The sequence below is a fragment of the Misgurnus anguillicaudatus genome, chromosome 21, assembly GCF_027580225.2.
Source record: "Misgurnus anguillicaudatus chromosome 21, ASM2758022v2, whole genome shotgun sequence".
Lineage (NCBI taxonomy): Eukaryota > Metazoa > Chordata > Actinopteri > Cypriniformes > Cobitidae > Misgurnus > Misgurnus anguillicaudatus.
The window spans coordinates 5,568,101-5,585,594 of record NC_073357.2 but is presented as its reverse complement, the minus strand read 5'-3'; the positions used below and the strand labels follow the sequence as shown (position 1 = coordinate 5,585,594).

At 39.9% G+C, this 17,494-nt stretch overlaps 1 protein-coding gene across 5 annotated transcripts in view; it reads right to left on the bottom strand.

The window, feature by feature from the left end:
* The window catches only part of arnt2 (aryl-hydrocarbon receptor nuclear translocator 2), a 144,342-nt gene that overhangs the window by 55,331 nt on the left and 71,517 nt on the right, over positions 1 to 17,494 (bottom strand). For all 5 annotated transcript variants that reach the window (XM_073859869.1, XM_073859872.1, XM_073859868.1 and 2 more), the window contains 3 exons: positions 14,355 to 14,431; positions 12,294 to 12,428; positions 10,730 to 10,804 (listed from right to left, as the gene is read on the bottom strand). In XM_073859869.1, the coding sequence (XP_073715970.1) occupies positions 10,730 to 10,804; positions 12,294 to 12,428; positions 14,355 to 14,431 (287 nt within the window). The remainder of the gene's footprint in view (positions 1 to 10,729; positions 10,805 to 12,293; positions 12,429 to 14,354; positions 14,432 to 17,494) is intronic.

Sequence of the window (17,494 nt, the reverse complement as noted above, 5' to 3'; positions counted from 1 at the left end):
GCACAGGGATTCAATAAACTTCAATTTACGACATATTTAAACCTCTTGGGAATGTAAATTTGTACGACTGGCACGGCCCGAAATAGCTTCAGTGGACAAACAAAACAAAAAATCTGTGCACTGCAAAACATCTGTTTCATTTTTATGCTTTACAGGCTGGTGATCGTCTTCATTAAAGAAATATGCAAACTATGTTCATTCAATTTCACAGCAAATACCAAAACGGTTACCAAAAGCTCCCAATGGGGTCCAAAATTTGAACCAAATAAAAAAAAATTGGTGTGATAAAAACTGGACTCTATTATGAGCTCATTCAGACACGAGCAACTATTTAACATCCACATTCCTTCCAATCAGCTCTTCTTATCCGAACTTGTCCGAGAGAAAACAGCTTTCCACTCAATAGAGCATAAAAGACAATAAGAAAAATGAAAGTATCTTAAAAACAGCTCATTTAAACAAACAGAAGAGTCGGCCACACAGCGAGGAATAAAGAAAATGTAAGTTGAACCCTTAAGTGTATACCCCGCATTGGATATTATTCTTGGCGACAAAAGGCTATTTCTCTTTTTCAATTTTAGAATCGAATGTCTTAATGGAAAAAACTAACGTTTTTTTGAGGCCTTATCGCACCTCTCAACACTGCCATTACATGCCGCTTCGACCTCCAAATGAAAAGTGCTGCTGACATTGTCAGAAAAGCATTACAGTAAGTGTAGTCAGTGTTTGATGTAGCTGAGCATAGAAATAAAAGGCCTCCTAAATGTCTTGAAACCTCAGATATGTCAAACAATCTAACAAGTTAACTATAGTAGCCTAATGCTGCGTTCAGACCAGCCGCGGTAGAGGCATCAAGCACGAGTGATTTCAATGTTAAGTCAATGTAAAGACGCACTGACGCCAGTGGCGGCTGATGACTTCTTTTTTGAGGGCGCTTGATGCGAAGTTCGTCATGTATGTAGGTCGTGTGTTCATCACGTGTCCTGCCAAAATAAGTGCCTGCTGCAGACGCGTCTAAAGGGTTTATGATAAAAGAGACGCTTGCGTTTGCCAGATACTTGCATAATCTCATGCGTAATCAGTGTTTACTGTTAAAGGAATAGTCTACTCATTTTCAATATTAAAATATGTTATTACCTTAACTAAGAAGAGTTGATACATCCCTCTATCATCTGTGTGCGTGCACGTAAGCGCTGGAGCGCGCTGCTACACTTCGATAGCATTTAGCTTAGCCCCATTCATTCAATGGTACCAATCAGAGATAAAGTTAGAAGTGACCAAACACATCAACGTTTTTCCTATTTAAGACGAGTAGTTATACGAGCAAGTTTGGTGGTACAAAATAAAACGAAGCGCTTTTCTAAGCGGATTTAAAAGAGGAACTATATTGTATGGCGTAATAGCATTTTTGGGAGTACTTCGACTCGGCGCAGTAACACCCTCCCTCTCCCATTATGAGAGTGGGAAGGGGAGCGGATTTTTCAGGCGAGTTGAAGTACTCCCAAAAGTGCTATTACGCCATAAAATATAGTTCCTCTTTTAAATCCGCTTAGAAAAGCGCTACTTTTTATTTTGTACCACCAAACTTTTCATATAACTACTCATCTTAAATAGGAACAACGTTGATGTGTTTGGTCACTTCTAACTTTATCTCTGAGTGGTACCATTGAATGAATGGGTTGAAAATGAGTAGACTATTCCTTTAAGGGAGTGTCTTGCGTGTATTTTGTGAACACTTACTTTGACAAAACACGTGATGCACACAGGATCTCTCGACACGCAGGACACATATTTTGGAAAAGGGAACCACACACTTATTTTGAATTAGCGCCCCTCGGAAGAAGAGTCACGAGTCGCCACTAGTTGACGCGCGTCTGGAGTTCTCGCGGCGCGAATGAGGCGTTTAGCGGGGCACACAGGCGATTCTGCCTCATTTGCGCGTCTAGTTCGCGAATTGAGCGTTGCCGCGGGAAATGCGCAAGTTGAAAAACTTTGGCGGAAAAATGTGCAGCTTTAACCAATCAGGAGCTTGCTCTAGTACTGATGAGATTACAGGAAGCGAGCGGAGTCGCAGAAGCCCCTCCCATGACGGGAATTTCTGCGTGAATGTCTCGATGACTAGAATTTCACGAGTGTATGAAGCGAGTAAACTCAAAAATACACAGTAGACGCAAATTTTCCCAGATTGAAACCACATTTACCTACGCAAAACGGAACCGGAAAGATTTCATCATGGTAATGTAAAGGTAAATACTGTAAGGGAGCCAGGTGGAAAAAGGTAATAGGTTTGATGAGTAATAAAATATGAAGATGCAAAACCATCTAAGTGCGTCTGACGTTTTCTTGTTAATTACATTTTTTACCAGGCTCTTATGTTTAGGTTCAGTAATTTCACTTTATTGGCAATAAAAAAGTTATTAGTCTGTAATTGAAATGTTTAATTTTCACAAATGGTACTTTAGTAATTTCATTTCTATTTAAAGGAGACATTTTATGAGACTTTTTTAAGATGTAAAGTTTAAACTCAAAATACCTTACAGATAATTTATTATAGCTCGAAAAATTACCACTTTATAGGTGTGAGCAAAAATTTGCCATTTTTGGGTGTGTCCTTTTAAATGCAAATGAGCTGATGAAACACAAACACTGATCGCCATAATGATGGTTTGTTGAACTTGAAACTCGATTGTGGTGTCATTTTTTTCTCTCTTTCTTTCTCTCTGCACTTAATGGCAGTGCCGTGGTTGGATAGTGAAGATTAAGTATTATCAACATGATCTCATGGAGTCTGTGTTATAGTCACAGAAAATTTGATCATAACTTTTTCCATGACGGGAGCACGGATGTCTTTTCTGTGTCACTCCCACGGATTTCTTGTCATTTTATGTATTGTTTTCTCATTTTTCCCCACATATTTCCTAAATCATTGTCGCTTGGGGTTGGGCTTAGATTTGGGGTTTGAATGTACTTTTATGTATTGGTTTTTGCATGTTTTTCTTCCGCTTTTAAAACTATTCTCGCCTGGAGTTGGGGTTTGGTTTAGGATGTCTAAAAATGTAACAGAAAGTGATTCTAACCCCAACCCAAAGCAACAATGGTAAGAAAATAGGAAAAAACAATGAGAAAACAATACATAAAATGACACGGGAAATCCGTGGGAGTGACACGGAAAAGACATCCGTGCTCCCGTCACGGAAAAAAGCTGAATTCCGTGACATGAACACGGATAAAGTGATCAAATTTTCAGTGACTATAAAATTGATTTTCGTGAGTTCAGGTTGGTATTATTATAATTAGATCCCCTTTCTACATCACATAGGGAGCAAAATCTGATTTTTTTCACATGCTTGCAGAGACTGGTTTACCAAAACTAAGTTACTGGGTTGATCTTTTTCACATTTTCTAAGTTGAAAGTTGCACTGGAGACCAAATTATAGCACTTAAACATAGAAAAACTCAGATTTTCGGGATATGTCCCCTTTAACACATTTAATTGTCTTTCGCTGCAAAACCCTCTAAGTGCAAGCTTTTTTGGGAAAATCTCCAGTTATAAACATTTCCACTTCCACAAAGCAAAGTAAACAGTTGCAAAAACACTAAAGATGCAACTAGAAACATTGCAAATGATAAGTCATGTAGAATTGTAGAAACTGAAACACATTAGTGGGCGCTGTGATGCATGTTGCTGCCACATTCGGGTTGTATTCAGGTCCAGGTACTCACAGTACTTTAGAGTTTGCCATAGACAGTAAAAGAAATGGACACAGCGACCCCATTGGATTCAATGGATACAAGTGAATTCAATTAGTAGCGCGCAGTCCCTGGGGGTTGGGCGTACTGCGCAGACTCAAACTGAGCTTGATGACTTCGATGTGACGTGAGCAACCTGTAATGGTGCGTTTACACCAACTGCGGTAGAGGGGTGAAGCGCGAGTGATTTTAATGTTAAGTCAATGTGCAGACGCGTTGATGCGCGTCAGGAGGTCCCGTGGCGCGGAAGAGGCGTTCGGCGCGGAGCAGAAGACGCGTTACCGCCTCATTCGCGCATGAAGCTCGCGCGAATTGAGCGTTGTGCGCGGTACGCGCGAATGGTGCTTTTGTGCATTTTGCGGTTCATGCGAATTTGCGGCTGACGCCCGAGTTGAAAATTTTGAACTTTGGCGGAATTTCGCGCGCGTTAACCAATCAGGAGCCTGCCTGCTGCTGTGGTGGCAGCCCCGCCCGGAGTCACTCACTCAAAGCTATATGACACAAGTTGTTATTTCTATAGAGGAGACAGGAATAAAAAGGACCTCGCTTGGAAGAGTGTCAGTAAGGACTTTGAGCAACCTGGTAAGTTGTAATACACACTTCACTTTTGAGTCACATGACGTTTATCAACCCGCGTCGTTTATTTTCCCCCTATAGTAAGGTTACCCAATACAAACTGGTAACTCTCTTGATAAATGCACAAGTAACATCAGTCATCTTGCAAACAGACACTCTCACAGCAGTTGCCCCTCCCACAAGAAGTGGATTTTGCTTCGGACGCACATCAAATGCTTGCTTTTTCCGCGCGTCTACTCCGCTCTACACGCGCGAATGCATTCAAAGTGTTCAAGCGGCAAACTAGGCGCAGTAGACATGATTTTGACGCCCAAAACGCGTTTGGTGTAAACTCAGCATAAGTCTTCTAATAGCTGTGCCAAGAGAAATCTGAATCACATACCGAATCCTCAAAACGTTGTTGAACCATTTTTTCCCGTTGCTTTTATGGACTCTCTATGGGCTTCTCCCTTGACTTTATGCCTCCACGTGTCCCCGATTGCCTCATAGACAGTAAATAATTGCCTGCGAGCTTCTCCTCCTGTCCATACGGTAATTTCTCTACTGTGCGACAGAGAGTCGCAGGTTATGATGCAATCGTTAGCCTATTTTTACAAAAACTGCTTCTACTGGGCCATAACGTAAGATACATGGTAATGGAGCTTTTTATACGTTTTCGTGTTTCTTTAGAAATAATTAATGGACAAATGGAGTCTTTAAATGCCTCCGTTGTAAATGTATTCGCTGTCAAAGTGACAGCAAAATGAATGGGAGTAAGTGGAATGCTTAAGGCAGGTGGGGGTCCGCTAATCAATGGCGGCGCCCAGGGAAGCTGCAATAAAATATGAAGCCCTGCCCTGCCCTCCCCTCCCGAAGTTTGCAGAAAAATAAAAGTGGGGTTTAACGGATTCTGCCAACAAAGCAGGATTAAGCAGATTAAAGCGAAAGTAATTGATGAATGTATAATATGTGTCGAGAGCATTCGGTTAATATCATATTGACTGAGGCGTTTAACGGCTTATCATATGTAAGTTGTTTCAGATGCGAAGCAATTTACTATTACTCGGATAAAAGACTACAAAGAAATTTTTCGGAATAACATTCAAAGCGCTGATAAATCACGCAGTTCATGATCAGGAACGTGCTTGACATGAAGCCAGGGAATTGTGAGATCGAGATTACAGATATTAATCTCACTACAGCTTTCATTCATTTATGAATTACGGTCTCCAAATCTCCCAGCAAGGGACTCTGTCAAGTAAAAATCTACTAGTACTCAATGTCAAATGGATTCAAGTAACCCTGTAATTGCATATTGGTATAGCCTTTGACATCTGAGTAAATCAATGCAGAGACTGGGGCCAAGAAAAACATACCATCACCCGTCTTTACTGCCTCCCTGTACTGTTTCGCTGTTCCACTCGGTTTCATAAGCACAAGATAAGACGTAGATACGCTTTAGAAACAGGTGTATGTGCTCAGCAAAGGGCACGAGTGCACGTCATCTTATGTGTGGTCTCAAGTTTTGAAGGCCTCCGCTTATCTACAAGCTTTTTTTCTGGACATCAGCCAGATGCGTCTTTATCAGCAGTCAACAGAGCTACGCTGAGAAACACTGGAAGTACTTCCACAAATCTCTTTGTGTCGCGCTGACCACTCAACCTTGGCCTTGTCGAAAAAGCATTTCAGGGTCTTTAAAAAACCTGAGCACGTAATAAACTGGGCACATTCGTCCGGGGGGCAAAAAAATAATAATTAGCCCACAATGCAATCCTAAGGGGTTACAATACAGCCACCCAACACGCGCATGCATTGGAATAACTGTGTTTGAATGTCAGGATGAGAATACTGATGACTTCCCAGACAGGAAGTTAAAGAGAAAGGACAAAGCTCTTAAAAAGACAAGCATACTGAAGAACAAAGAGCAGGATGAAAAGAGAGAAAGTTAAAGGTCTGTAAACGACCAAAAGACAAAAGGCCAGACTGAAAAAAAAGAGAAAGAAAAACAGGAAGAAGGTGGACTGGAAGTCAAAGAGTTCTTGATGACCGTGCAACAGCTTGACGTTTAATTGGCAAAGGGATAAAACAAGAATATAAAAACAACAGCAGGAGGAACCGAGGTAAAATCTTTAAATGGAGGTAAAACAGAAGACTATAAAAGCAGCACCTCCTTCACCGCACTCCATAGGTGCTAACCGTCGTCTGAGCGAATTCCTCTCAGCGGTGGTCAATCTAAAACATTTAACCGACTCAGCGGAGAGCCGTATGCTACATAACTAAACCACACAAAAGTCAAGTCCACCGACTGAGTGCTCAGAGGAGCGTAGAAGACAAATAATTGTGGGAGCAACTGGCATTACATAGTCACAACAAGGTCATGGCCAATTTATATTCATAGCTTTGTTACTGCAGAAAAACCTTTTAGTTACGTCAAGCAGTTAGATATCAACTTTGTCTTTTGAGTGAATTTACGGAGAAACATCTGAAACAGAATGCAGAGCTATAAAACGGATTTGGGTATCATAACTCGGATCATCTTTGGCCTGCTCCATCATTTTGAGTCTTTTTGACTCAGAAACACATTTGAAGTGTTATGCACTGAAGTAAATGTCTTATTTTTAATATTCGCAAACCATGGTTGGGATCAAACTATTTAAACGTGAGCCTGAAACATTTAAATTTTTTATTTTAATGCTCACATAACACACACAGTTTCTGCCAATCTTGGGTACCTATAGAGTAGTATATCATAGTGTTGTAGTCAAGACCACCTAAACCGAGACCAAGTCATGACCAAGACCAAGACAGGCAGAGACCGAGACAAGACCAAGACTTTAAAGGGTCGAGACCGAGTCAAGACCAAGACAGGCCGAGACCAAGTCAAGACCAAGACCATTGCAAATCTCTGCATTAAAACACATATGATAAAATGTGGAATATGCATAAAATAAATTTGTGATGTGCACTGCAAAAAATTATTTTCAAGAAAAAATTATATTTTTGTCTTGTTTTTCAGTAAAAATATCTAAAAATTCTTAAATTAAGATGCTTTTTCTTGATGAGCAAAACTACCCAAGAATATAAGTCTAGTTTTTAGACCAAAAATATCAAATTTTAGTGATTTTGTGAATAAAACAAGCAAAAAATTTGCTAATGGGGTAAGAAAAAAAATCTTGAACCTTTTTCTTTAACACTAAATTCAAGAAAAATGTGCTTACCCCATTGGCAGATTTTTTTGCTTGTTTTATGCACAATTTGATATTTTTGCTCTAAAAACTAGACTTATTTTCTTGGGTCGTTTAGTTCATCAAGAAAAAGCATCTTAATTTAAGAATTTTTAGATATTTTTTACTGAAAACAAGACAAAAATACTAAGAATTGTTTTTCTTGAAAATCATTTTTTGCAGTGTGCCATCAGTTGTGGTCTTGACCGGTCTTGAAATAAAATTCCGAGTCCTCTTTGTCTGAGACCGAGACGAGACAGAGTAAAAATGCTGTCGATTCCAAGACGAGACCAAGAACTACAACACTAGTATTCCATCCTTCATATGTTCAAAGAGTTTTTCACGTTGTCAGACTTATAAAAGACAAAACAGCCTTTCCGTTTTTTCTGAAAAAGCTGAACTCTTAAATAGTAACGAGTACAGCACTATATATTCCTGTTTTTTACATTATATGCACTTATGCGCCAATTGCAAACAAAACACTTGAGATTAGATTTTGATCGTGCAAGAAGGAATCCGTGCGCGTTACAAGCTCTCTCACGTAAAGTGAAGCCCACAAACCCTCTAATGCGAGTACAAACATGCAATGCGCATGTTAATGTGAAACTATGAAGTAATAGTAATTAATATCCATTGCCAACTATCGTCATAAAAGCCCGCTATTGGCGATATGTCTGACGATTGTCGACACACAATACTATCTTCTATCGGCACAACCCTAGTGCCCATAAAAGCAATAAGGGGTCAATGATACGTTACAGTTAACTATGTTCAATAAAATCTTTCTGAAACTTGTAGGAAAGAGGAGGAGTGAGTTCAGCCCATAAAAAACCCTGTCACACTCTCAACTGCTTTTTTGACACTTTATCCTATGTTTAGCATGAGGATTACAACTTTTAAACTGTGTTAATAAGTCAGAATGCATTAACCCCCCCCCCCCCTTAATTAAGTGCATGAAATGCAAAATGTGTTTAAAATGAATTTCAGTTCACACAGAGACCGCTGAGTTTTACTTGCAGACTTTGGCATGTTTTGAACGTCACGCATTAAACTATAGCTAGGTACACACCAAGCCAAAGATTGACATTCGGGCAGGTTTTTTAGGTCGTCTGACTAAATTCACGAAAAAAGAAAAACAAAGAAATGCGAATTAGGTGCATTATCATTAAGCTGTTCCGAGTGAATGGCAGTGAGATCGAAAATCTAGTAACCGACAGTAAATAAAACAAGGCACGCTTAGAAAATGGAGATAGGACTGCATTAAGTTACGATTGGTAATAAATTTACTAGCAGTGCAGCTTGTAATTGCCAAACGGAATGCTGTGCACAAAAGAAGGAATGCAGAATTTTGATGCGACCACTAGCAGCAAGGGCATTGTGATGACGTCGAGCCCCATATATGGAAAAAAACAACGTTAGCTGATAAAGCTAGAAGGTCAGTCACGTGAGTTTAATGCTTGCTACGTCATAATTTTATCGACAAGTGCGTTTCCATCACCCATTATTCGCATTCACTCTTTTTCGCATAAGTCAATCCACCTCATGCTAGCGTAAAAACCTTTTTTGCGAATTAAGATATTTTAATATTAATTTAGCGTTTCCATCACTCGTTTCTTATGCGCTACTTCAAAATGTGCATATAATTGGGGTGATTGAGACCCAGCAACCAAACTACTAAAAGTTTTTGCTTTTTGTTTGTCAAATTGATGGTGGCGCTCGTCTGGGAATCTGATCATTCTGATTGGCCGTGCACAAAAAAAAATGAAAGTGGAGATGCAAGCAAACAACAAAGTCAAGAGGGAACGCATAGAGCACTTTTTCAAATACATAAATATTTAAAAAAGATATGGCTCAAAAGACATTAAGGATATATCTCGAATTTGCCTGTGGTGAGCTGGATGCGTGCAAAACTAGTAAGCGAGCATTGCTTTGTTTGTTTTGCATCCCAGCAGTCACACTTTCTTCTGGTTTTCCGTTTTAAGTAATGAACACTGCCCTGACTACTGCCACCTGCTGGTACAGAAAGCTATCACATTTCACAGTCTGCTCTACAGTTTAAGGGCTCGTTATAGTCGTGCGTAGGTCCTACGGCGTAGCAGCGACGGCGTAGGTTCCGCGTCGGTTTTCATTTATACTTTTGCGTCGTCGTCCGCGTCGACGTGCAAACACACGCGCGACCGCTGGTAGGCAGTATCCACGCGTGTAACCACAGTAGCAGCACAAACGTGAAAGAAGAAGAAGAAGCTTAGCAAGTTAACCCACAAACGAAGATGAAACAGCAACTTGTTGTGTATATTTTGAGAAGATCAACAGTGATGGAAGTAAATAAACAACAACTTTTGATGCAGTTTGAGTTAAATCACTCCTCAACTTGGCTCATCTTTGTTTTCACCGTCACAAACGGAAATACCTATGACGCAGTTTTTTTACCTGACGGGAGGGGTTCTGGTGAACCAATCAAAGCGCTTGCGGTCCGTGTAGATCTGACGCGCTGTTAAATTTTTTGTGAGGTGCGCGTCAAGCTACGCAGAGCTACGCACAGGCTACGGATAGCCTACGCCGTAGCTACGGCGTAGAACCTACGCACGACTATAAATCGCCCTTTAGTGTGTCCCTAACCTATAGACGGTTTCAGCAGTAACAACATAAACAAGCGGCTGTCGTGGTCCGCACGTAACTTCCGGTAAACTCCGTTAAGAATAAATAACAACAAAGTTCTTTAAACATAGTTTATTTATATAACAAGCAAAAAACAACACATAGATTACCTAGGAAACCAAAACATTTGTTATTCTCTGCATTTGTTCAAGAGATTAGTTTAGCAACTTGTCAGACCATTAAAAAAAACGAAAACGGAAGTAAAGTTCGGATCCAGACCTGTATCGCGTCAGCGCATGTGCGTCCGATGAAACCGTCTATAAGAGACATGTAATAATACATGGGGGCAAAATCTGATATCAGGAGTCTCTATTTGACCTATTTAACTACAAACTATTCTGCATATTTTCTCGCAGACAGACACTGCCATGCAGTTATTTAAATTAAATTTTATAAAATGGTGTATATTATTGTGGAGTGTCCAATATTTCAAATAATCACCAAAAAAATTAAATTGGGGTACATGTCAATCAAACAGTTTCTTCCCATATAAAGCTGGCTACTGGGTTTGGTTGTTCAGGCAGTAATAGTGGTTGATGTACCTGTTGGAAGCTTTCTCGCAGGTGGCTCTGGTCCTCTGAATGACAAAACTCCAAAATATCTTTGCCAAGAAGATCCTGTGTAAACACAGTAAAATGAACAGCCATATTAATGTTTGATGTGGTAAAGCTCTCATTACTTGTCAAACACTTTGTGCATTAGCAAACTGCGGCTTCGGGGCCAAGATAAGTCATTGGGAGATTTAAAATACTTAAGGCTGTAAAATGCCTTGTGCTTGTCTGATTTCACGATTAATCTATGGTGAAGGTCACGTCTCAGTGAAAGCAAACAGGATATGAAAATTGTCAAAAACTCTCTGGCAGTCAACATTTCATAACCCATTTCTTTTAGGTTGTGTGGAAGGCGGCATACGGGTTTGTGATGACAGATGATTTGATTATCATATTTTACATTTATGCATTTGGCAGATGCTTTTATCCAAAGCGAGTTACTGATAAATTGATACCTTGTAATGCAATGTATGTGTGTTCCTTGGGTTTGAACCCATGACATAATGCACTGCTAATGCAATGCCCTACCAATGAACTATACAGTAGCATCTGTTTTAAGCCAACTAAGAACATCCAGTTACACTTTATTTAACTTTATTTTACCATATAAAGGTCCACTGTGTATATTTTTAGTGGCCTCTAGGGGTGAGACTGTGAAATTCAACCAATGGCTCAGTATACAGCTCACCCCCTCAAAACGCATAGAGAAGCTACGGTAGCCGCCACAGGACAAACATGTCATCGTCTGAATCAACGTATTGATGAAATGCACTCTGTAGAGCAGTTTGTCCTTTAAGGGCTGCTGTAGAAACATGGCGGTGCAAAATGGCGACTTCCATGTAAGGGGACCCGCAGTTTATGTAGATAAAAACGGCTCATTCTACGGTATTAAAAACAATACAGTTCATTTTCAAAATCTTTATACACCACTGACAATACAGTTATGTATATTATAGATTTGATCCTTCATAAAAAAGTAACATAATGCACCTTTAAATATTGAGAAATATTAAAGGTGCAGTGTGTAAATTTTAGCAGCATCTAGTGGTGAGGTTGCGAACTGCAACCAACGGCTCAGTCCACTGCTCACCCCTTCCTTTTGAAACGCATAGAGAAGCTACGGTAGTCACCACCGGATAAACATGTCATCGTCAGAGACAACTTAGTAAAAAAGTTTGTCCATTAAGGGATTCTGTAGAAACATGGCGGCACAAAATGGCGACTTCCACGTGAGGGGGCCCTCTGTGTATGTAGATAAAACGTCTCATTCTAAGGTAATGAAAACATAACGGTTCATTATAAAAAGGTTTTTATACACCCCTGATAATATAGTTTTGTATATTATTTTGCATTTCTGTCAAGAGATCCTTCTAAAAATTACACACTGCACCTTTAATTAACAACATGCACTTACTATAAGGTTGGAGTTTGACTAAGGGTTAGTTACGTGTGATTATTCAACATTTATTGTTATTACTATAATGATTACATGTAACATGTAAAAAAGGCATCGTAAAATAAAGTGTTACTGAACATCCAATGGAAATTGACCAACCTGAGGCTGGTAGCCAATCACATTGATGCAACGAGGATCAACAAAAGTGATGATGCCATCTGAGTTGTGGCGGGAGAGGAATTCTGTCGGCACGGAAAGGCCGTTCATATCCATTGACACGGGAGAACTGGTCACCTTTAGGGATAAAACAAAGGGATGAATTTGTTATTTAAAAGGATAAATTGTTTGAAACAAACATTCTTAATATAAAATTGTCATTTAAACTTTTTACATGACTGTTGAAAGTTCTTATAGTGCATTATAATATTATAAAAGCAAACATATTAGTGAAATACCCTGGGAATACTGATATGATTGTGTGTTTATAGTCTATAATATACCAGAAACATATTATAAAGCGCTGCTTCCACAACAAAAGTTTTACTGATGCTTATTAAAGACAACAGCAAGTATTTTTTTGCAGAGACAGTGCATACATTTCTTATTAGTTTAGAGCCGAAGAGGTTCGTTGTCGAAAGTTCAAAATTAATGTGGCGAGCAAATAAGATGAAGTGTTTTGTGTACAATTTCAAATTCCACACTTTGCAACTGTGATATTTTTAAGATAAATGCGTCATAGTTCATTGATTCCTCTCACAGAGATATGATATGAATGTGAAAACGATTTAAATAAAGAATAGACAAATTCTGTAGAAAATGTGAGTGATGTTCGCCTGTGCTAAATCCACTGTTTAAATGATAAACTGCCTTGCTATGCAGTCGCTAGGCAGCTTTAAGAGATATAGGCTGTGTCCAAAATTAATTGTGTCCAAGAAATGATTTTTTTCCCCGGAAAACATTCCAGGAATTCTTCTCCATGTTGTAGACTTTAGTTGACCTCAACAGTTTACATTTCAACGCAGCTTCAAAGAGCTCTAAACAATCATATCCGAGGCATAAGGATCTTATCTAGCAAAACGGTCGTCATTTTCACCAAAAAAAAAAGAAAGAAAAGACTTTTAACTGCAACGTGTGATGCGCTAGCAGTGTGAGGCGCCAGCGTGACCTTACATATTACGTAATTACATATGCGAAACTACTGCTCCAATATTTACAAGTGTGGAGAAAATGTACCGTTCCGACGTTGTTTTATGTGGAATGATACAAATTAATCAACGGATACTAATTAATCGATGAATAATACTAATTAATTGACGAATAATACTAATTAATTGACGAATAATCGACATTTATTGTTTAAAATGGTCCATAAGTGTGCGTTTCACATGTAACGCGATTTTTCAGCGTAATTACTTAATACGTAAGGTCACACTGGCGTGTCACACGGCTAGTACAAGACGAGAAGTTGTGGTTTAAACATTTTTTTTTAAAACTATTGTTTCGCTAGAAAAGACGTTTGGAGCCTTTGAAGCTGCTCTGAATCTGTAAACTGTTGAGGTCCACTATATTGAGAAAAATCCTGGAATGTTTTCCTCAAAAAACTTAATTTCTTCTCGACTGAACAAAAAAAAAGACATAAACATCTTGGATGACATGGGTTGAGTAAATTATCAGGATTCTTTTATTAAAGTGGTTTAATCCTTAAATAGTATGCAAAATTGTAGGGGCATTATCAAGTGCACTTATTCAATACCATAATGCACCACAATATTACGACCGATGTACACTCAACGGCTAGCCGCTGTCCCTTCACTGTGAGGCGCGAGCCAAATGAACTTCCGCCGCTTAGTGTCCGAATTTACTCACTCGTTTTCATTTACCAATTACTGTTCCCTACATTAGCGAACTAATCTAGGGAACACGGAACAAGGGTATAAGGGGCTATTTTGGACACAGCCTTAATGAACAATGCTATGTGGATGCTAGGGCATTGCATTGCATTGCGGTTGGAAGGATGCTGTTATGGGATTGCTAAGGTATTGTGAGTGGTTTGTGCAGTTGCTAAAGTGATCAGGTTCGTTTTTAGCTTGCTGTTATGTGGTTGCTAGGGCATTCATCTCATATCATGTAATTGCCCCCTACAGAAAGTCATTTATAACCCAAAATCATTTACTACTCTAGTACTACTCTGTTTTGAATACATGGTGTTTTGGCGCATACCTGCAGTCTTCCAATCGCAACCAGGCAGTATTTGCTGGTTTGACCCGCTTCAGTGTCTTCATCAGGAATGGTCATGCCTGAAAAACACATTCAAGACAGAACACTCATTACAGACAGCCTGAACAAACAGAGACGTCACTGGCAAAAAAACAATCAACATCTGGTGATCCGAAGTGGTCACCAGTACAATGGGTCCAGTAAAACCCTGCTGACTAAACTGTTTATTTGTAATAAGACACTCATGTCAACTGGACACAGAGCTCCATTAGGAACTTCCAACCAATTGTGTTCACTTTTAGCGGTCTTGTAGCATCTGTTGATCCTATCTCCCAAATGCATCAGGAGTTTGTTAATGTGTCCAGTTAATTCTTTTGTTTGTCTGAAAGCAGTAGCACATCGATTACTGGTCTTTGACGTTGTGCGTTGTGTATACTGGAAATTAACAGGCAGATGGAGTCCAGGGTGGAGGAGCCACAGTTTGTTTAAAAAAACAAAATGTTAAATCTCTTTTTAATTAAGGTAACGCATTCTCATTGATAAACTGTTTTCTTTGCTAGTGACCTCATTGTGCCTTGCTGAATGCTTGCGAAAAGCTTTTCCTGGTATCATTGTGTCATTTTTTTCCGGCCACTTGATGACTAAATGAAGAAAATTGTGCTTTTTTGCAGCTGTAGATCTTTAAAAAGGTTTTGAGTAATGATTTGACACTATATTGCCAACTGTTTTGTGACACCTGCCTTTATATGCACATGAACCTGAATGACATTCCATTCTGAATCCATAGGTTTATTATGGAGTTGGCCCACCCTTTTGCAGCTATACCAGCACTCATCTTGGAAGACTTTATATAAGGTTTAGGAGTGTGTTTATGGGAATTTTTGACCATTCTTTTAAAAGCACATTTGTAAGGTCAGACACCGATGTTGGATGGGAAGGCCTCGTTCGTAGTCTCCGCTCTAATTCATCCCAAATATGTTCTATTGGGTTGAGGTCAGGACTCGGTGCGGCCAGTCAAGTTCCTTCACACCAAACTCGCTCATCTATGTCTTTATGGACCTTGCTGTCATGTTGGGCCATCCCCAAATTGTTCCCACAAAGTTGAGATCATGAAACTGTCCAAAATGTCTTGGTTTGATGAAGTATTAAAGGGATAGTTCGGCCAAAAAACGATATTAAACCCATTATTTACTCACCCCCAAGCAGTCCAAGTTGCATATGTCCATCGTTTTTCAGACAAACACATTTTCGGATATTTTAGAAAATATTTTAGATCTTTCTGTTGATTAAATGTAATGTTACGGGGTCCAGCAATAGTCCACGACCTTCAAGTCCAAAAAACGTGCGTCCATCCTTCACAAATTAAATCCAAACGGCTCCAGGATGATAAACAAAGGTCTTCTGAGGGTAATCCGTGCGGTGTTGTTGTAGAAATATCCATATTTAAAATGTTATTAACGTAATTAAATACCTTCCGGTAGCGCCACCATTTTAGAGTAATCTGCATTCAGGATGAGCGCTTACGCACATACAGCGGTTTCTCTGCTGCTGCTCTGTCCCCCGCCCTCCGAATTTGTCATACGTCACTAAGAAAAGTGCGTACACTACGCTAATACTCTCTCCTGAGTCTAAGATGGCGGCGCTACCAAAAGGTATTTAATTACGTTAATAACATTTTAAATATGGATATTTCTACAACAACACCGCACGGATTACCCTCAGAAGACCTTTGTTTATCATCCTGGAGCCGTTTGGATTTAATTTGTGAAGGATGGACGCACTTTTTTTGGACTTGAAGGTCGTGGACTATTGCTGGACCCCGTAACATTACATTTAATCAACAGAAAGATCTAAAATATTTTCTAAAATATCCGAAAATGTGTTTGTCTGAAAAACGATGGACATATGCAACTTGGACAGCTTGGGGGTGAGTAAATAATGGGTTTAATATCGTTTTTGGCCGAACTATCCCTTTAAGAGTCCATTTCACTGGAACTAAGGGGCCAAGCCCAACCCTTGAAAAACAACCCACAACATATCCCCACCTCCACCCATCTTTACACTTGGCACAATGCAGTCAGGCAAGTACCGGGCAACAGCCAAACCCAGACTCGTCCACTGGATTGCCAGACAGAGAAGCAAGATTCGTCGCTACAGAGAACACATCTCCACTGCTCTAGAGTCCAGTGGGGGCGTGCTTTACACCACTGCATCCAACGCTTTGCATTGACCTTGGTGATGTAAGGACTGGATGCAGCTACTTGGCCATGAAAACCAATACTATGAAGCTTTCTACGCACTGTTCTTGAGCTAATCTGAAGGCCACACAAAGTTTGGAGGTCTGTAGTTATTGACTCTGCAGAAAGTTGCCAACTTCTGCGCACTGTGCACCTTAGCATGCGCTGACCCCGCTCTGTGATTTTACGTGGCCTACCACTTCGTGGCTGAGTTGCTGTTGTTCCCAATTGCTTCCATTTTGTTACAATATTACTTAGTCGACCGTAGAATATTCAGTAGTGAGGAAATTTCACGAATGGACTAAATTTCACAGGTGGCAACCTATCACTGTACCACGCTTGAATTCACTGACCTACTGAGAATTACCCATTCTTTCACAAATTTTTTTATAAAAGCTGTCTGCATGTTTAAGGGTTCGTTATAGTTGTGCGTAGGTCGTACGGCGTAGCCGCGATGGCGTAGGTTCCGCGTTGGTTTTCATTTATGCTTTTGCATCATCGTCCGCATCGACGTGCAAACACATGCCCAGACCGCTGTTAGGCAGTATCCATGCGTGTAACCACAGTAGCAGTGCGACCGCCAATGAAGAAGCAGCTTGGCAAGTTAACCCACAAACGAAGAAGAAACAGCAACTTGTTGTTTTTGATTTCTGGATGAAGACCAGCAATGATGGAAGTAAATAAACAGCAAGTTTTGTTGCAGTTTGAGTTAAATCACTCTTCAACTTGGCCCATCTTTGTTTTCACAGTCGCAAACGGAAATACCTTTGACGCAGTTTTTTTACCTGACGGGAGGGGTTCTGGTGAACCAATCACAGCGCTTGCGATCTGCGTAGAACTGACGCGCTGTTAAAAATTTTGCGAGGTGCACGTCAAGCTACACAGAGCTACACACAGGCTACGAAT